This window comes from Balaenoptera acutorostrata, chromosome 3 (genome assembly GCF_949987535.1).
Source record: "Balaenoptera acutorostrata chromosome 3, mBalAcu1.1, whole genome shotgun sequence".
Classification (NCBI taxonomy): domain Eukaryota; kingdom Metazoa; phylum Chordata; class Mammalia; order Artiodactyla; family Balaenopteridae; genus Balaenoptera; species Balaenoptera acutorostrata.
In genome coordinates this window covers 155,194,092-155,214,097 of record NC_080066.1, presented here as the reverse complement: position 1 = coordinate 155,214,097, position 20,006 = coordinate 155,194,092, and the positions used below count along the sequence as shown (strand labels likewise).

The 20,006-nt window shown below is 52.8% G+C and overlaps 1 protein-coding gene across 3 annotated transcripts in view; it reads left to right on the top strand.

The window, feature by feature from the left end:
* Nucleotides 1-16,562, top strand: part of LOC130707700 (uncharacterized) — a 30,237-nt gene extending 13,675 nt beyond the window's left edge. For 2 of the 3 annotated variants that reach the window (XR_009007719.1, XM_057544188.1), the window contains 3 exons: nucleotides 10,458-10,663; nucleotides 11,180-11,392; nucleotides 15,819-16,562. Coding sequence is in view for 2 of the 3 variants with exons in the window: in XM_057544188.1 (XP_057400171.1) it covers nucleotides 10,458-10,663; nucleotides 11,180-11,392; nucleotides 15,819-15,868 (469 nt within the window). In the remaining variant the exon portion in view is untranslated. Of the gene's footprint in view, nucleotides 1-10,457; nucleotides 10,763-11,179; nucleotides 11,393-15,818 lie in introns of all 3 variants that reach the window. The other variant, XM_057544187.1, reaches the window with a different exon arrangement.
* The last annotated feature ends 3,444 nt before the right edge of the window (nucleotides 16,563-20,006 follow it).

Genomic DNA, 20,006 nt, shown 5'->3' with positions numbered 1-20,006 from the left:
GAAGGAAGGGCCCCTGCAGATGCGCCCCGTGGGCCCAGTCATGGCGATGGCCCAGCCAGCGGCCAGGACCCAGTTGGCTCCCAAGGTGCCGGGCAGGGGTGGGGAACTTCCATTGCTCTTTCTTGCCTCCCAGGTAGTGTGAAGTTTTCAAGTTTCTCTCGCTAATATTTGTGGTGTGAAGGAGAAGAAGGTGACGAGGAAGGCAGGGAAAGTGAGAGGGGAGGGGAGGAGGGGAGGAGAACCACCAGCCTTGTTTCTACAGCAACCACACATGTGAGCCAGCTGCTGTCACCATGGAAACAAGGGGAGCCTGCTCAGAGGCTGCGTTGTCTCAGGGGAGACACAATTTTTGACAAAAAATACCCTTTGATAAAAATAAAGAAAAAACAATGAAAGCCACCCTCTCCGGGATTCGGGGGCACTGCCGAATGAGGTGACAAAGGAAAGGAGGGAGGCTGCAGGCCAGGCGCTTCTGCCAGCTGCAGAGAGTTGCCGAGTCAGTGTTTTAGAGCCAAGGGGGCCCTTGGAGATCACCCCCCACTTGATGGATGAGGCAGAGAGGCCCAGGCAGGGAGGCAGGCAGCCCACTCAGGGTCCCAGGGCACGAGGAAGCAGCTCAGGGAAACCCAGGGCCTCTTGGGAGAAGGGAAGGGGCATGCTGTTTCCAGCGGGTGGCTGAACCCTGTGGGGTTCCTCTTGAGCCAGTGCCTGGAGACTGGGGGGAAGAGAGACACAAATGGCCAAGTTCAAGCCCCTTTTGCTGGGGTAGGGAGTGTGGCAGGCGTTTTGGCCTCTTTCTTCCTCTCCCTGCCCTTGGCATTCCCTGCCAAGCTCGGCTTCCCAGGGTTTTGGCTGTCTCTCAGGGGACTAAGCGCCAGTGAGTCCCCACAAGCAGGGCTGGAGAGAAATTGCCAGCCAGAGACCACAAGGGAGCCTCCTAGTCTAAAGACAGGAGGGGAGAAAGGGCGGAAACACCCAGAGAAGGATGTGCTGCTGTCCTCTCCAGGGAAAGCCTTACCGGACCAAAGCATCAGAATGATGGAGGCAGGGCGGCGAGGCACGTTCACGGGGCACTTGGTTCTACGCTAGATTTTTGGCCAGAAGGAGATGCTCTTGGTAAAGGGTCAAGTCCTGGGAAGATCAATCAAGACACAGTACAGGAAGGTGAGGGCTTAAAAAAAAATCAGGGCTTTAATACAAGGGTTTCTGAACTGCAGGTTCTTTGTAGTACAGCCGGGCCCCTGGCCACAGAGAGAGGCAAAGGGTGGGCTCTGAGTGCCCTCCTATTTCACCTGGAGCTTCTCTGCTGCTCTCTCTTTTACATGTTTCTTTTTTCACATAGTACTTTCCCAAATGTTGTCTCATGTGCTCCCCTCTGACAACACGTAGAAGTGGATGTGCCCATCCCCATTGTAAAGAGGACACAGTCTCAGAGAGGTCAAGCCCCTCTCCCAAGGTCACACAGCTCAGAACAGGGGAGCAAGAATTCAAACCCCAGCTCCAGAACAGGACGCCGACCCCGGTTCACAGGAAGGGATGATGAGACACAACAGAAGGCACGTTCCTATTCAGGCTCTCCCCTGACCTCTCCTTGAAGAGAACAGAGGCCAGACGATGACGAGATGCTGTCCCAGGGCCCATGGCAGTGGCACAGGAAGGCTCAGGTCAAGGACACATTTGGGGGAAGTGATCTTGCCGCCTCTTTGTCCTGGAGCTCCCTCTCCTCTCTCCTTGGGGTTCTTTGTGGGGCCTCAGCCAGGTGCCCTGGAGGGAAGGGTGAAGGTCGGAGGGGCGGCAGGGCCTGGGAGGGTGAGACTCTGCCCTCACCCTCCAGGAGCGCCTCTTGCCTCCTGTCAGCTGCCCTTCACAGCTCCCCCCCTCAGCCTCTAAGGCGGAGACCACGTGGGTGAGTTGCCATGGAAACTGCGGAGTTCTATTTGAAAGCCAGGCGTGGTGTAATCTGAGCTGGGTCGGGGGGAAGGGTGGGGGGGCTGGGTACCGAGGTGGGGCAACTACACCTGTTTGGCTGATGTCCTCTTGGCTCCCCTCTTCTCACCAGAAACTCTTTTAAGGTTTCACCACCGGCTCTTTCCCATAAATAACCTGCCACCCGCGGTCCCGCGGCCACTGCCCTCTTTCCCCACGCCCGTTTGTAATCTCAGGCAGCCGCCCCACAGGGCCTGCCCTGATTCCCCAGAGAAGGAGCCGATTATCCCCGTTATACAACACAGGGTGGCAAAAACACAAGAGAGATCATTCTGGCCATACAAGGGGCGGCACGGAACCTCGGGGATTATCAGCATTGCAGGGGGTGTGTGTGGGAAGGAGGGGGAGTGTCCGGGACCTGGTGCTCCAGAGATGGGAACCCGGACCCCACCCCTCCCTTCCCCACCTGGTTCAACAGCAAGAATTCTGGCGCTGGTTGAGCACTGACCCAGGAGACAGGAAGGCTCAGATTCGGACCCAAGGGGGAGCAGTGGGCTTGCGGTGGCCTCAGTTAGAATTTCCCCCTAGCCACAGCTAGGCCCTCCCTGTTGCCTGCTCGTGCCTGGTTTGCAGGTTGGCTTGGTCTTGCCAGCTGTCACTCTGCTATGCCCCACCCCCACCCCAAGTGATAGCAGAGGAGTTAAGAATTTTGCTTCTCCACCTTGCTGTGTGACTTGGGGCAAATTGCCTAGCCTTGCTGAGCCTCAACTTCCAGCCACAGAGATTAAAAAAAAAAAAGAACTGCCTCATAAGGTCGCTGGGGATTAAAGGAGACAATGCATTCAAAGTGCTTAGCATAGCACCTGGTGTCAACAAAAATAAAAGTATGATTACTATTATTATCCATCCCTCAACACCCAGAACAAACCCATCTCCTCCACGGAGCCTTCTTTCTCTAAGGAGAGAAAACTGGCGCTTAGGTAGGAGCAGCCATCGAGTGCCAAGCACTTCCTCTGCGTTCTCTCCCTGCGTTCTCACCACTGCCCTGGGAGGGAGGTGCTCTTCTACTATCCCCATTGTACAGAGGTGGACACTGAGGTGCAGAGAGTGTCTTGCTCAAGGTCATTGGCTACTAAGAAGTAGGGTCAACGTTCAAGCTCAGCCTGTCTGGTTTCAAAGCCTCATGCTTCTCCTACTACAACGTGCCCCTCATATATGGAACAACCCTCCCCCAGCCATTTCCTTCCAGTTCGAAGCAGGTTATTATCCCTTCTGATTTCTTTCTTGCCTTCTCACCTGTACTCACCAGGGCAGAGAGCAAGGAGGTAAGCAGAGCCAGGGAGGGTCAGGATTCAGACATTCCCTGCTCCACTGGCAGCATACGCATCAGGGAGCTGGGAGCCAGGTGGGGCGTTTGTAAGAAGCAGGTGGCCTGGCATAGGAACCCCAGGTAGGGAGAGGGTTTCAGGTGCCCTAGGGGTTGTCTGGACGCCGAGACAGACTCTCTCCAACCTACTCTGATTTTCTGCTCAGCTCTGACCTTGGTCTCTGGACCCCAGTCTCCCAGATCAGGGCTGGGGAGGGCTTGATGGATGGTCTTGACCTGGCTTTGTCTGTCTGGGGACTCAGAGTGTCTCCTTTAAGTGAAGAAGAGATAGAGAGAGAGAAGGTGGAGGATAAGAGGGGAGAGAAAGGAGAAACAGGAGGGAAGGAGGAGGAGGGAGGAAATGGAGAGGGGGAGGGAAGAGAAGCTGCTGGAGGAGAGGGTGGAGGGAAGGACACAGGGGAGGGAGGGAGGTGGGAGGGAGGACTGCCTGCCAAGTGTGATTCTGAGCTGGGAGGAAGAAGAAAGGATGAGAAAGCAAGAAATCAGCTTCAAGGGAAGGATGAAAGGGGGAGGGAACAGAGAAAGGGCGAGAAAGTGAATGAGGGAGAGAGAAAGCTGGGGGGAAGGAAATGAAAGAATGGGGAGAGGCTGAGGGGAGAGAGAAAGATGAACAAAGATGAGATTGAGCAGCTGCCCCGTCCTCCCTCCTGCCAAGTGAAGGCCTCAGAGGGCCGCGTGTGGCTGAATGAACTGGGAGCCAGCCATGCTCGGTCTCGGTGGCTCCTGCTCGGCACCAAATCCTTCCTGGCTCAGCAGTTTCAGCAGTTTATACGGCCGCCAGAAAGGGGGTGGGGGGGCGGCAGCCCAACATCCTCCACCATCCACTCCTTTTCTGGAACAGCATCTTCTCTGAGGTCCCAAAGAACCTCCCAGGTCTTTATGGCTGGTGCCTGTCCTCAGAGTTCTCCCAGGTGCACTGTCCTGGACAACCCTTCTAGAACCTTCCAAAGAGGCAGAAACCAGTTGCTGTGCTGAGGGGAGAGCAGGTGTGCATGCAGCCCAAGGAGTTCCCCCTTCTCACACTGCTGAAACCTGACACCTTTCTTAGGAGGCAGTGCCCAGTGACTGGCTCCACTTTAATACAGGAACTGAAATGTACTGCCATCTTAGCCAGAACTCAGCAGGTTACGTGTTTTTTTATATACTTAAAAATATTTATTTATTTATTTATTTATTTTTGGCTGAGTTGGGTCTTTGTTGCTGTGTGTGGGCTTCCTCTAGTTGCAGCCAGCAGGGGCTACTCTTCCCTGCGGTGCGCAGGCTTCTCATTGCAGTGGCTTCTCTTGTTGCGGAGCACGGGCTCTAGACGTGTGGGCGTCAGTAGTTGAGGCTCACGGGCTCTAGAGCGCATGCTCAGTAGTTGTGGCGCACGGGCTTAGCTGCTTCGCGGCACGTGGGGATCTTCCCGGACCAGGGCACGAACCTGTGTCCCCTGCACTGGCAGGCGGATTCTTAACAGCTGTGCCACCAGAGAAGCCCAGGTTACACGTTTTATCTCATCCAATCCTCACAGCAACCCTAAGACGTCCGTACTATTATATTTTCCAGAAGGGGAAGGGAGAGCTAAGGAGGTCTGGTTATTTGCCCAGCTCACACTGGGGAGGGACCTGGGCATCTAACTGGTGGAGACAGAGGTCATGGCTCTCCTGGGGTTTAAATCCAGGGCAGGGGCTGAGGCTGGAGGACACGGGTACAGGGTTGGCAGCTCTGAGGGGCCACGGAGGAGCTAATGGTCTGTGATGGTTTGGGCAGGTCTTGGAAGTCTCTGTTCCTGTTTCCCCATCTGACATCACCATTGCTGTAGGAACATGCAAGGGGAGGAGCTGGCAAGAGGAGCCAGGGCACAAAGTCAGTGAGGCCCTCTTTGAGGGTAGTGTCCACTTGCAGGGAGGAAGATCTGGCCACGTGGAAGGAAAGCTGTGTAAATAGCATCGCCTTCCCACCAGCCTCACCAGCATCTCCAGGGAAGGCTGGTTGGGTGGTAATATGGCCCTGCTTTCATGGGGCTTCTAGGAACCTTTCTCTAAAGCACTTTGATCTATGGGCACACACACACACACATACACACACGCACGCGCACGCCATTCTTATCTTCACAGCCACCTTCCATGACACATAAAGTATGCCTGGCTTTATTTTATGAGGCTGGAGGAAGCCAAGGTCACTCAGCTGGCAGCAGGGAGAGCAGATACCACCTGGATACAAGGGCAGTGTGATAAAGTTTCTGCCCTCAAGGCACCCAGTGGACTCTCAGGGGAACAGGAGGCACTCAGTGCCCACTCTGCACCCAGGCCCCATCCCATCTCCCACCCCTCCACAACGCCCGGCAGTCATCCCTCAGACCCTGCGGCTGCCATTGCTCCCTTGGCACCACCCGGCGGCCTCTCTGAGCCCCTCTCCAGCCTGAGTGAAGAGCTGTGCCCGCCCCCTCCCACTCCAGGGCCCTGATAGATTCCTCTGTCACTTTCAGTCAGGGTCCATGTTACAGTGCGGGTTTGGAAAAGGGCTTCCCCTCCTCCTCCCCCGCCCTCTGCCCAGATGGCAGCTCCCCTTCCCCAGGGACCAGGGATGCAGCAGCTCTTGTAGCCTGTGGTTACCATGGCAATGGCCTTCCCTTAGGTTTCTGTGGGGGCGGTGAGGGAGGATGTCACGGAGGGTGCGTGAGCGCGCGCATGTGCATCCATTTTCAGCTCCAGGTGAGGGGGGCTCAGGGATTGGGATCCCCTCCTTCTTGGGTGGGGCCCGTCTCTCCTCCCAGCTCGGTCCCAGCCAGCTCAGCTGCATTCCGGTGGCAGGGAAGATTGCATGACAGACAGAGGACACTGGAGGGAAGAAGGATGCTCCAGAAGGAAAGCTGGAGGGGAAGGGTAGAGATGGGCATCTGTACAGTTGTCCAAGGCAGAAGGCCTGGATGGATGTGGAGTGGGACATGCAGGAAGGAGGGTGCCAGGGTGGCAGAGTGGGCACAGTGAAGGATCCAGACCCTCAGAGGGGAAGACCCGGGAAGGGGTGGGCCCCTTATTTCTGCCATCTACAAACCACCCCCACCCCGGGGGAGGGGGTGTCTCCTGCTGCGCTTCCCTAGCCGGGAGAAGGCCCCTCTGCTCCTCCAACATGATCTGTAATTTCCGGCAGACATTTGAGGTCCCTGACATCTGCATAATGTGGGCCAGTCTCTTAGCAACGGGGAACAGCTGTCTGGCATTTCCAAGATTAAACTGTAACTATACACGGTCCTTGCCAGGGGGAGGGGGAGGGAGAAGGGAATAAACACTACCTCCTGGCATTTTCAGACTCATTTAGCTTTTATTCATTTCCTGCCTCCAGTAAAGAGGCCAGGGATTCAGGCTGGGCCAGGCTGTTCCCGCCCCTGCCTCCACCGCCACTGTTGCTGAGGTTGCAGATGGCTTTTCACCCAGATCTGTTCGCTCTCGGGAGGGGAGAGGGATAGGGGACAGCAATAGCCATTTTGGTTTTTATTGTATTTATTTTATGTAGGTGCAGTGATCCTGGCACACGCAGGGTGGGTGCAGCCCAGGAAGAAAGGATGTGTGGTCCATCGGTAAAAACCCTCAAGGCGGCTCCAGCCTGGTTTAATTCCATCCAGCTCCATTGCTAATAGCTGTGTGACCTTGGGCCAAATCCCTTTATCTGTCTACACCTCCATCTCCCTACCTGTAAAAGGAGATAATTCTACCACCCCGAGGGTTGCTGTGAAGATAAAATGAACATGCGCTCAGGCAATAGAGCCCTGATTAATCATGGTGCCTCTCTCTTCCTCCTCTCAGCCTCCCGCCCGTCATCCGTGGTAGCAACCTCGGGCTCTGCCATGGGGCAGAGGCAGACACAGTCCGGTTCCCTGGGAGCCACCTTGAACTCCTGTTCCCTGGAGCCCCAGGCAATGACACTTTAGCACCGTAGGACTTAAGCCAAATTCAGCAGTCCCCAGCAGGGCCCTGCGGGGGGTGGGGTGGGGGTTGGGTGGGCGGGAGGTGTCCTCAGCCCCTGGCCTCCTTGGGCCTGGGCAGCTTCCATGTCCCAACCCCTCCGCCGCTGGCTCCTGCCATTTGGCCGCAGCTCCTGAACTCGTGAGTGCAGTGTTTTGGTTTTGCAGCAAGAAGGAAAAATTGAAGCGCGGGTGTGGGGAGGGGAGAGGAAAGGGAGGAGGAGGGAAAAACCCTTGAGCGGCCTGTGCTGGCCAGTTCCAGGAATGTGTTCTCGGACATCGGTGCCAAAGCAGTGACCCAGGCGAGGCAGCCAGGCCGGGAGAAGGGAGAGGCCGGCTCCAGGGTGAGAGCTCGCCTCCTTCCCCCACCCCAGCCGCCTCTGCTGACTCATCGCAGCTCCAGCTGGCAGGAGCCTTTTCTGGGGATGGCGGTTGCTAAGATTCCACGGAGATGACTGATTGCTTCTCGTTGAGCTTGGTGAAAACATGTTTGTAGACTGCACACAAACACACGCACCCACTACTGTGTATACCTGCACATGGGTGTTTTATGCCCAAATGTGCGTCTGCACACGGAGCACCGAACTTGCTTACTGTTCCCAATGCCTTCGTGACACTTAGGTGCCGATGCCACACACGTGTGTGGACCAGCTCTGGGCCCCCAGAAGGGTGGAGACGCACCAGGTTTTCCTCGGCCAGTAACTCAGGCAGTGGGGAAGCCGCCAGTGTCTGGGCCAGCTTTAATCTGAAGGAGTTTTCAGGTTGCCTTGAACACATTCTTGGCCTCTGTCCCTCCTCCCCTCCCTGGGTTTCTTGGTTGCCTTCATTCTGCTGTAATGATCTAATCTTCCCTTCTCCCTCTGCCTGCCAGGTTTTTGATGTCTGCTGTTCCAGGCACTCAGCTGGGAGCTGGAATGCTCTAGAGCTGGATTCCTGGCCTGGACCTGATGCCCCAGGGAGCTCCTGGGGGTCCCCAGTGGCTCTTTTACCCCTGGAGAGAGGGGACTGCAGTGAGGACTCCTGGATGGAACGCGCTGGGTCTTTCTCTGGGCTCTGCTGCTGACAGGAATCCAGGCAATGTTCTTTCCTGCTCTGTGCCAGGCCCAGAGCCTTGGCTGGAGTGGCCCAATGGCTCAGGGGTCAGCCTGCAGCCCTGGATGCGCCGCCTCTGGTTGCCAGCACTGTGTGTGAGCTTGGTCACATTGGGCTCTCGCTGCCTTGGTTTCCCCACCCGCTGGGCTGAAATTGGACTCCTTACGGAGTCTGCCAGGGTTTTACTGCGACAGGGCTTGGCAGGCGCTCGGGCACCAGGCAAGGTTGTTTGTCACGGGTTCTTGCAGGGGTGGAGGGGCAGGCGGCCCCGTGCCAGCACAGAGCCCACGCGCTTCCTCTCGCCAGCTCTGCCCGGCTCAGGCTCAAGTGTGGCTTCTTTACAGGGACCCACCCCGGGGGCCAGATCCCACGAGTGAGTGCTCTCTGCCGTGATTCAGGGGCAGTTGCTAAGGAAGGCCTGGTACCCGGCCTAGAGGGTTGAGCTGTGGCCAGCCTGGATTCGGCAGGCTTGGCGAGGCTCCCACCAGCCACAGGAAAAATATTCTCGTCTGAGCTCAGGGTCCTCTGTCCTAAAATGAAGACAAGGCCGGCTCCATGGTTCCTACTGATTTTGACATATGATGATGCAGGGCAGGGGTGGAAATGAAGAGAGTAAAGCAAATGATAAAAGTTAAAAGGAGCTGCATCAGTCTGTTGCCTAATGCTCCTGGCCAGCAGAATTCCAGCAAGCCCACCTCGGCCGGAGACCACTGCCGGGACCCAGAGTTCACCCTCTGGGCTTCCCAGCTCATGAGCTTCCTTTTTCATTGATTTACCCTATAATTCCCAAACCTGACAACACAGATAGAAGCTCTAGCCTCCTCCTGGTGAAAGTAAGGCAGGTTGAAAGCAGGCAGGTTGAGGCGTGCCAGCTTTGTCCCACGGCTGGAGTCGGGGGCATGGGTGGGCTATTTTCCAGATAAGGAAACGGAGGTGCAGAGATGTTAAGAAGCATCTAGTAAGTAATAGGGCCAGGATTCCAGCCACAGAAGTTTGTCTCCAGAACCCAGCCCTTAACCACTTTCCTTCATTGTCTCCCCGTGACTGTCATGTCCCAGGTTGGCACAGCGACACCACGTGTCCCCACCTTCCCCACTGTTGTCATAGGCTGTAGAGGAAACAAGTGTTCCCGTAGTCCACTTCCAACACCGCTTCCACCTCTGCCCTCCAGTGAGCCCACGTGTCAGCGTTACATGAGATAAGCTTCATGGCCAATTTTATTACCTTGTTCACTGCTGAGTGACCCGAGGCATATGATTTAGCCCCTTGGACTTTTCTCCTCCCCTTCTGTATAGTGAGAGGCCTATGGGACCCCTGGGTTCCTTTGCTGCTCTGACATGCAACAATTCTTAGAAACTCCTTCATCTAGGACTCCCAAGCACAAAGCTACAGATGCTACTGATATGCCTGGTCTCACACATGCAAACACATACACATACACACACATGCACAGACACATAGGTGCAAAATCTTGAGTAGACACTGGAAATCAGGCAGGGTTTCTGGGAGTCTTGTATGTTTGTTGTATTTTTTATGCTAGGAATGATCAGGGAGCAGCCATGAGCAAACATTTAATAGCTGGGGTCTCACACACTTGTACAGTTATCACGAGCTTTCTCAGCCAATGTTGCATGCTATGCACACACACACAAGTGTTCTTGTTCTTAAGTCTTGTCTCCCTGCCTAGACCTAGACCGTAACACCTTTGGGAACAGGATGCTTCTGGTGTCTCCCTTAGATTGCCTGGCACAGTGCAGCCTCCAGTGGGTGATCAGTTTGTATTTGTGCTTTGATGCATAAAGGAAGGACAGTGGGTGATTTATGCTAACAGAATTTTTTAGTTAGATGCACCCACCACCCCCGTGATACCTTCAGTAGCCATTACCCAGACCAAACCCCTCAACCCCCTATCTCAGCCGGCTCCTCACTGGGCTGTTCCACCCCTGCCTCCCAACACCTGCGGAGGGTGCATCCTGCCTCCCCTGCTTTTCTTGGGCCTCTTCCCATCCCCTGCCTTCCTTTTCCATCTCACCCATGGGGCTTTGAGTCACTCACAGAGCTACTGCCTTCTTCCCCCGCCTCAACCCCTTCGATTTTCCTTTCCAGGGAAGAGCTAGGTGGTGGCCTCTGTGTGCTGTCAGAGACAGAAGGGCTTGGAGCTGGAGGGGCTGAGCCCCAGGCCTGTGGGGGACACCCACCCCTCTTCATTCTGACATTCCCTCCCTTGAGGCCCACCTGGGGAGCCAGAAGTGCCAGAACTGTATGCAACTCGACCTCTGGGAGCTGCAGAGTGAGCCCACAGCTGTCCTCAGGTGGGTGGAGCCTGAAGAAATTAAAATGCTCCAAGTCCTTCCACTGCAATACCCAGGGCCTCCAGTGCGTGGAGCCTCAGGATTTAGAGGCTGGAATAGGTGAGGACAAAAAAACATATTTCCTCCCGTCTCCCTCCATGGCCGGAGGAGGATGGGACGGAAGCCAGTGCCGGGGCCTGCTGGCTTCTGGGTGACAAGCCTTTGGGGCTCTGGTTAGGCTGGAAGTGACCAGTCTGAGTCTCCCAGCCCTGCCTGAGTTTGAACCAGCTTTGCTTGGGGTTGAGATCAGGGGCTCTGCTCTCTGGCCTTGAAGAGAGGCATGCAGTCTACATGGCTCGCTGGCCTCTGTGGGTGGGGCTGGGGTAGCCCCAGGCAGGGCCCCAGGAAGCTGAGGGGAGCTCCTGGAGCGGGTGGGAGGGCGCCTCCACTCCCAGGGCGGGCTTGCTGGGATGGGGAAACGTGCCCTGGCAGACAGATCGGAAATTGCTCTCCCACCTCCACCTTATCTCATTTCAGGCCTTGGACGGAGACCTCTGCTGTCCCCAGGCTCACGGATCACGACATGTGTCTTCGAAGGGGGTGCTTCCGCTGGCCTGCAGGCCGGAGGACAGGGCCCCGACTCTGCTCCACCCGGGCGTCCTGCATTTGCTTCCCCAGTCCCTAGTGTCGGTGGTGGAGAAAATCCTCCCGCCCTCACCCTTCATCGCGCCGGCTACACAGCGACACCTGGTGGGTCTTGGGCGCCATTACAAAGAGACCCCAGAGGCCCTTTATGGGCCGAGTCCCTGGTTCCAGCATCCCACAGGGCATCTGAGCACGGGGGTGGGGTCTGAGTCCATTCCTACAAAGGGTTGCAACCCACCATTTTACACCAGCCCAGGGTCCCAGGCACTGGGGACCACTGGAGACAAGGAGATGAGTCTTGGAAGGATTCAACGCCCCATCGCACAAGGATTTTTTGGGGCCTGGCCAGGTCGTGATGTAGTGGCACTTGGCCACTAGGGTTGGATGAGGCTTCCAGAAAGGTCTCAGAGGGAGTGGGCCTGGAGTAAGCCCTCAGCTCCAGCGCTTGGGGATGTTTGGGGGCAAAGCGGATTGTGCTACCCTCAGGGGTGAGTTGGAATCCGTGCCAGGCCCTGAGCCAGAATTAACAGACCCCAGTGGGGACATGCTGGGTGATCTGATTCCACACAGTTTTCTCTGGCAGCACCCCCCATGCCGAGGGGCTGTGCTTTTAGAACCACAGAATGAATGGGAAGGGCTTTGAGCATCCTGTTGTCTACCTCGTATTTTTCACATGACTTAGGCAAGCTCACAGGGCTACTGAATGGAGAATGGCCCTCATGGCACCTCCCTGGAGGGCACGCAGCGGCAGGTCACGTCCTGTGGACCATGTCAAGCTGGGAACCACGTTTGTTCTCCCACACAGCACTGTCCGGTGTCTGAATGCGGGGTCTTCCATTTCTGATGATTCTCTCAGGTGGTCGTGGGCAGTCTTGCCTGTCTCTCCTTCCTCAGTTTCTCGGGGTTGAGGAGTGCTGGATTTAGACTGCCGGGTTAGAATCCAGTTTTACAGTATTACCGTGTGACCTTGTTTCCCAAACCTCTCTGTGCCTCAGTTGCCTCATCTGTATAATGGTTATACAGGTATCTCCCACTTTTTGAAAGTTTGCTTTATGCCACTTCGCTTTTACAAAAGACCTACATTAGTACCTGTTTTTGCTAACTGAAATCCAAAGAGGATTTTTGCTTTTATGAAAAAAAGGCGTAAAGTGAAGATAGCGTTCAGCGTTAGTTTTGCAGCAAGCAGTATAGAGGCAGCGTGCACCCCAAGCAATGAGGGTGGCCCCACCAAGCTCCTTCCCAGGAATTACAGTCAGCATCTCAGCATCAAGTTACCATAGCTTTGAACTGTGTCTGAGCATCTGTGCTTCAGCTCCTAAGGTAACTCCTTTGCTTATGCCATTTCAGCTTACAAAAGCTTTCGTAGGAACTCTCTGCTTTCAGATATCAGGGGAAACCTGTAATGTTGCCTATTTCGCAGTGTTGTTATGAGGACTCAGTGAGTTAAGGTATGGAAAGCGCTTAGAATAGCCTGGCATGTGGTAACTGCTGAGAACTCTTGGCTAAGAATTATTTCTTCACCACCACATGGGGCCTTCTGGTGGGGGTGGAGAGGAGTGTCCCTCAGTCAGCTCTGGCTGTCATAACAAAATACCATAGACTGAGTGGCTTAAACAGCAGACATTTATTTTCTCACTGTTCTGGAGGCTGCAAGTCTGAGATTAGGGCTCCAGCATGGTCAGGTTCTGGTGAGGGCCCTCTTCCTTGTGAGCATACGGCTGCCTGCTAGCTTTGTGCTCATGTGGCCTTTCCTTGGAGCCCGTGCTTGCAGAGAGATTTAGCTTTTCCTCTTCTTAAAAGGACACCAAGTCTATTGGTCAGGACCCCACCCTTATCATCTCATTTAATCTTAATTGCTCCCTAAAAGCCTTGTCTCCAAATATAGTCATATTGGGGGTTAGGGCTACAGCATACGAATTTTGAGAGGAAACAGCTCAGTCCATAGCAAAGCTGTGCATTACAGATTCCACTTGCCTGTTTTCCTGGGTGCTATGTGACTTGGGGCAAGGACATCCTTTTTCAAAACTGCTATCAAGCTTTGGGCTTGAAAAACATGCATGATGGCACTGGGTCATGGGTTAGGTTAGAATAGTGCCCCTCCGTAAGGCTGAAGCTAAGGGACTGTCAAAGCACATGGCAGGAGAGATATGTGGGGCGGTTCTGACGTTTGTTGCCTTGGGCTGGAGGTTTAAGCTGGCAGATTCTACCCCTCCATATACTCAATACCCCCTCGCATAGCCCTACTGCTGAAGGGCTGTATTAGTTAGGACTGGTTCAGTTGTAAGTTACAGAAACCCAAATTAAACTAGCTTAAGCAAAAAGAGAATTAACTCACAACTGGGCATCACGTCAGGCACAGTTTGATCCAGGGATTCAAACAATGTTATGAAGGCTTTATCTGTCTCTTGGGCTCTCAGCTTTGTTGTGCTCTGTATCCTGGCTTTATTCTATAGATGGGCTTTCTTCTTGTGTCAGGAAGATGACAGCTGGTAGCCTTAGACTCACACCTTTCTAGCCTAATAAGTCCCTTTAAACATCATTTCTGTCTTCCATATCCCAGGGAAGAGTCTTAACTGGCTCACACAGGAGCATGTCCATTAATGAACCAATCAACATAGGGAGGGTCCTCTGCCTGGGACACTTGCCCACCCTTACACTCTTGGAATAAGATAGGGCATCATATTGAAAGCTGTATCAGTACCACCTGGGGAAGGAGAGAGGCTCACAGGGAAACTAGAGGAAGAAGGAGGGGAAGTGAGTTGGGTATGCAAAGCCATGGCTGCCACACTCTTCCAAGGGGGACTTGCCTAGGCTTTCATCTTCAAATCAGAATGTCAGTGCAAGAGTGTTAAAACTTACCAAGTCCACCACACTTCACTAGACAAAGAAGGGAGCTGAGGCCACAATAAATGCCTTGCTCAAAGTCATCCTCTAGTCTCCCGCAGAGGCATGACATCATTCCTGGCTCCAGATCTAATTATTCCAGTCAAGAGCCAAGTGCAGTGGCCAAAGGGTTGTCTGAGAATCGCCTCTTCCCCCAGAGGGACTCAGCTGAGAGCCAAGAGGTGAAGGGGGTGTTGCAGGGGGCTCCTCACTGATCAGCCCAAGGCATTTGTCTCCCCTGCTCCTCGCCCTTCTCAGCGTTACAGGCCAGGAGTCCCCCACCCTTTCTCCGCCTGCCTGCTGAGGAGACTGCAAATGGCTCTCAGGGCCCAAGAAGGTGTGGCTGGGATACTGGCTAAGAATGAGGGGAGGTTACAAAACAGGGAGATGGATCTCCACGTGTGGGAGTGATTCATCTGAGGGTCGGAAAGTCGTGCAAACCTTTAGAGGGGGGTGCAGTGGGCTTGGAAAAGCCAAGTAAATTCTGATCAATGTGGGATTCTCAACCAAAATCATTTTCCGGTGCTGTCTTCATCAGGGGTCCCCTCTCAGGGAAGGACGTGAAGTTGGGAGAGGAACCAGGAAGGAAGGCAGCTGCCCCTCCTTCTGGCCACATGATCTCAATTTTTCTCTTTATCTCTGTGCACATGGCCACCCAGACCCTCTTTCCCATGTCCTCCATATAACCACCCACTCCTGCCATACCCATGTCATTCCCATCCCTCCCCTAGGGCATTGCCCCGCTTTTCTCTAGTTCCAGAAATTCTCCCCTATCTGCAGACCTGGCTCAGGTTGTGCCTTCTCTAGATTCTGCCTTGATTGTCTAACCCAGTAGCTCTCTAACTATGTCTGGTGACATTTTGGTCGTTGCCGATGCTGGGGGTGTAATGGCATCTGATGGGTGGAAGCCAGGGATGCTGCTAAACATCTCAGTCCGCCCAGGACAGCCCCCGCAACAAAGAGTTATCTAGCCCATAATATGAATTGTGCTGAGGTTGAGAAACACTGCAGCTCAGAGGGCCTGGGGCCATGCTCCTCAGATTTGACTCAGTTCCCTCAGGCTGAGCCTCCTCCCCCAGGAAAGCCAGTTTGCCAGGGTTCAAATCCCAGCTCCCCGGCTCACTTGCTGTGCAAACTTGGGCAAGTAACTCAACCTCTCTGGGCCTCTGTTTCTCATCTGTAAAATGGGGCTTATAAGAGCATCTACCTCATAGTGTTGTGAAGATTAGATGACTTTATATATATATATATATATAGAGAGAGAGAGAGAGAGAGAGAGAGAGAGAGAGAGAGAAAGAGAAAGAGAGAGCCTGACTCTGAGAAAGCATTCACTATACACCAGGGATGATTACTCTAATCAGTGGTCCTCTGGCTTGAATCTCCCCTAGGGAGAGTTTTGGAAATCTGTGTGTGCTTCTGGTGGCGGTGGTGGAGGTGAGGGGATGCTGTCTTGTACTGTATAGTCTTGCCTGAGCATTTGCATATTGAAATACTTGTTGTTTTATTAGAAACTATTTTTTTCCTTTCTAATACAGTTAGGGCATCAGATTGACTGACAATATATATTATGCCTGTAGGTAGGTTATATTATCAACAAATTTACTTTCAGGTTATTAAAGTATTATAAAATATTTGTAAATGTTTGCAGGCTTGTTGTTGGGCCTCAGAAGTTTGAGAGCCACAGTTCCAGAGGACTGAGCTCACACGGCCGCTCGTGACTTTTGAGCGAGCCCCCTGCCACCCCTAAACTGAAGACTTGGCAAAAAGGCGTGCATTTAAGCAGCTGTCCCCAGCTCTTCCCACGACGCACACCCAGGATAAACCCAGTCCAACGCTGCTCTCTCCCCACGCCCACCTGCCCTGCGAGTACAGGCCCAAAGGGGTAGAACTCAATCACGGGTGCATGCAGAGCCAGGCCTGGCTTCCACTAGCAGAGGCAGGCACCCAGCTCTGCCTGCTGCCTGATCCAGAAAAAGTCCAAGTGTTCGGAGGACGGTGTTGCTTCCTACCACACCGTCCGGTCCACTCAGCCCTGGAATCCAGCCCCTCCCTTCTCCCCCCAAAACACAACCTGGGCTCCTTCTGTCAGGTGTGTCCTTGTTACAAAATGATCCTTGTAAGAAAAAATGGATGAAGACATAGAATAGAAATCACACCTACTCCTGTTATCCAGAGATAGTCTCTGCTAATATTTTGATTTTTTTTCTTGGAAATCACACCTCTGTATTTTATTTTTTAACAACCCATTTGCACATGCTGTTTTGTAACCTGCTTCTTTTTTTTTTCCACTCCACTGTATATCTTGAACATCTTTCCAGGTCATTAAATATTCTTCTACCAAGAAATGTCAATGGCTGCTCAGTATTCCATAAATAAACCATTATTTATTTAACCAGTCTGTTGATTGCTGGACATTCTGTACCTCATTCTTGACCTTGCTTGAATGCTGGCTCTGCTCTTAATGGCTGTGTGATATCAGGAAAATCATCTCCTCTTTCTGAGCCTCGGTTTGCTCATCTGTCCATTGAATCGTCTAGTGCCCCAGTGCCCTTGGGCTTTGCTTTGAAGATCCCCGAGCTGGTATATGATGCAGCAGTGGGCACGGTGCCTGGGACACGTCCCCCAAAGCGTGTTCTCAGTGTGAATCCTCATCCTTTTCTCTGCTGTACCTTCTGCTGTTTATTCTGGAACTCCCAGTTCATCTTGGCCACCCTGAAGGATTGTCCCAGGGTCTTCCTGCAACTGTCATTCTCAGTGTCTCTGGCTCCTGGCTGCAGGAACAAGAATTTGTCATGGACCCTGCACTGGAAACTAGCACGCACTGGGGACTGGACTCATGACCAGGCCAACTTCTTCCACGGCTAACCCTGGATTTCAGATCAGATCTCTTAGGACAGAGCCTTTGGGAACTCCCATGATGCAAATTTCCCTGCCCCTCGACCTCTTCCAAGGTGATTGTAAAGATCTGCTCAGGTCCTGGGGCCCATGCCAGGCTGTGTGCGTCAACCTTGACGTCCAGCAATGTGACCCTCCTGTCTAGTGGCCATGGTCCAGGAGCCTTGTACGCCTGCCACGGGCCATTCTTTCCTGGACTGTCCCTGACGAAAGTCTGACGGTGTGGCCCTGTACCAGCTCGGAGGGAGCCTTGGCTCTCCAGCCCGGCCTCCCATTGTCCAGTCACTGGCATGACTAACGGCAGCACCCGTTTCTAGTGCAAAAGGAAATGCCCAGGCCCACGCCGCTGGGATGAAAGAGGCCTCCAGCTGAGGTACTGGGCTGGCCAAAAAGTACCTTTGGTTTTAAAGTAAAAATAAAAGACACATTTTTCATTTTCACCAAGAACTTTATCGAACCACGTATTCAGCCTTTTGTTCCACTACCTTCTGCCATTTTTCAGGCAACTTCATAATTCCATCTTCCCAAAACTTATCTTTTTGAGCAAACAACTGTTTCAGGTGCCTTTTACAGTCTCAGGGAATTGAAAATTTTTCCATTAAGAGAATTTTGTAAAAACCGAAATAAATGGAAATTCAAAGGTGCAATGTCTGGTGAATACAGGGGATGAATCAGAACTTTCCAGCCAAACTGTAACAGTTTTTGCCTGGTCATCAAAGAAACTTGCAGTCTTGCAGTATCCTGATGGAAGATTATGCATTTTCTGTTGACTAATTCTGGACGATTATCGTCGAGTGCTGCTTTCAGTTGGTCTAATTGGGAGCAGTACTTGTTGGAATTAATCGTTTGGTTTTCCAGAAGGAGTTCATAATAGAGGACTCCCTTCCAATCCCACCATATACACAACATCACCTTCTTTGGATGAAGTCCGGCCTTTGGTGTGGCTGGTGGTGGTTCATTTCACTTGCCCCACCATCTCTTCCATTCCACGCTATTGTATAGTATCCACTTTTCATCGCCCGTCACAATTTGTTTTAAAAACGGAACGTTTTCATTACGTTTAAGTAGAGAATCGCATGCGGAAATACAGTCAAGAAGGCTTTTTTTGCTTATGTGGAACCCAAACATCAAAGCGATTGACATATCCAAGCTGGTGCAAATGATTTTCAATGTTTGATTTGGATATTTTGAGTATGTGAGCTATCTCCCATGTGGTGTAACGTTGATTGTTCTCAATGAATGTCTCGATTTGATCACTATCAACTTCAACTGGTCTACCCGACCATGGAGCATCGTCCAGCGAGAAATCTCCAGCACGAAACTTCGCAAACCACTTCTGACATGTTCAATCAGCCACAGCACCTTCTCCATGCACTGCACAAATCTTTTTTTGCATTTTGGTTGCGTTTTTACCTTTCTTGAAACAATAAAGCATAATATGCCGAAAATGTTGCTTTTTTTCTTCCATATTAAAATGGCTACACAAAAATTCACCAATTGTGATGAGTCTTTTTTTTAAATGCAGGCTGATATGACAGTTGTCACATACAAACTAACAAAACTGTTTTGAATGAAGTTAAAGACAACTAAGTGCTACTAGAGTCACCTTGCCGAAAAAACTGAACGAACCTTTTGGCCAACCCAATACCTGCTTCCAGCAACCGAATCCAAGCCCTGAATAACCTGAAGCTGAAACCTTGTGTTCGGGCCCTGCAAGCGCATGCTCACACGCGAACATTGTCCCACATCCTCCCACGCTCCCTCCCTCCCTCTCCTGAGCACGCCCACAGTCACCCACACATTTTCACACACACGTGTGCACACACAACCATCCTGTTCAGGGGCCAGACAGCAGTTAATCCAACTCAGCTCAGGTTTTTGACGTTCTGAAGAAAAAGAGGAGACTAGCATTTGAGAGACCCCAGATGTCGACTGCAGTACCTCTTTACAAATCAAGACTCCGTGGGCCAGCTCTCAATCCTCCACACCCCTTGAGGGGAGGGAGAAGGGTCCTCTTGACTTACATGATAAGCATGGGGCAGGGTGGAGGTGGGGCGGGGGGGAGGTCAAGGTTCTGGGAGAGGTGGGAGGGGTCATGGGAGAGAGGCCCCAGGACAGGGATGCAGAATTGCAGATGGGCCTCCAGTGAGTCTCAAAACAATATGGAGTCAGTGTAGAAACCTTTAACATTGCATTTAACTCAACTCAGCTTAGTGAGGGTCTGCTATGTGCCAGTCACTGTCAAAGGATGCTAAAGAGAGGGGAAAAAAAAATCCCATTGTTCCATCCTCCCCAGGGAAGTGCTGCCGCCCTCTGGGGGCACATTTCTCCCACTTTCTTTCTGAGAAGGGGCCTTCTTAAATGTGATGGCCAGCACAACTCTGCCACTTTGGGGGGATTTCCATCAGCGTGATAGAGGGGCAGGAGAGCCAGCCAGGGAAGCTCTGGGTCAGTGGAAAGCATGGTGTGACTCTGCCATAAACGACTCACCCTTGAGGGCCAGGGATTAGTGCTGGGCTCTGCCCCTTTAACTAACTGGCCTGGACTGTTGCAGTTTTGTTGTTCTTGTGAATATTTTAAAACTGTTTGTCACTCTCTTCTTATAGCACAGTCGTTCTCCACCTGGCATGATTTTGTCCTTCAGGGACTTGTGGCAATGTTGGGGACATTTTTGGTTGACACGAATAGAGGGAGTGCTACTGGCATCTAGTGGGCAGAGGATGCTGGTAAACATTGTGCAATGCACAGGACAGCTCCCTGCAACAAAGAATTAACTGACCCCAAATGTCATTTGTGCTGAGGTGGAGAAGCCCTGTGGTGGCTCATCAGTTCCCGCCACTATCACTGTGAGTCCTCTAATAGCATCTCTCCCCATTTCTAATGTGGGATTTCCAATCCATTGTGGACTGGGAAACTGGTTAATCAAGCTTGCTAGGACTGC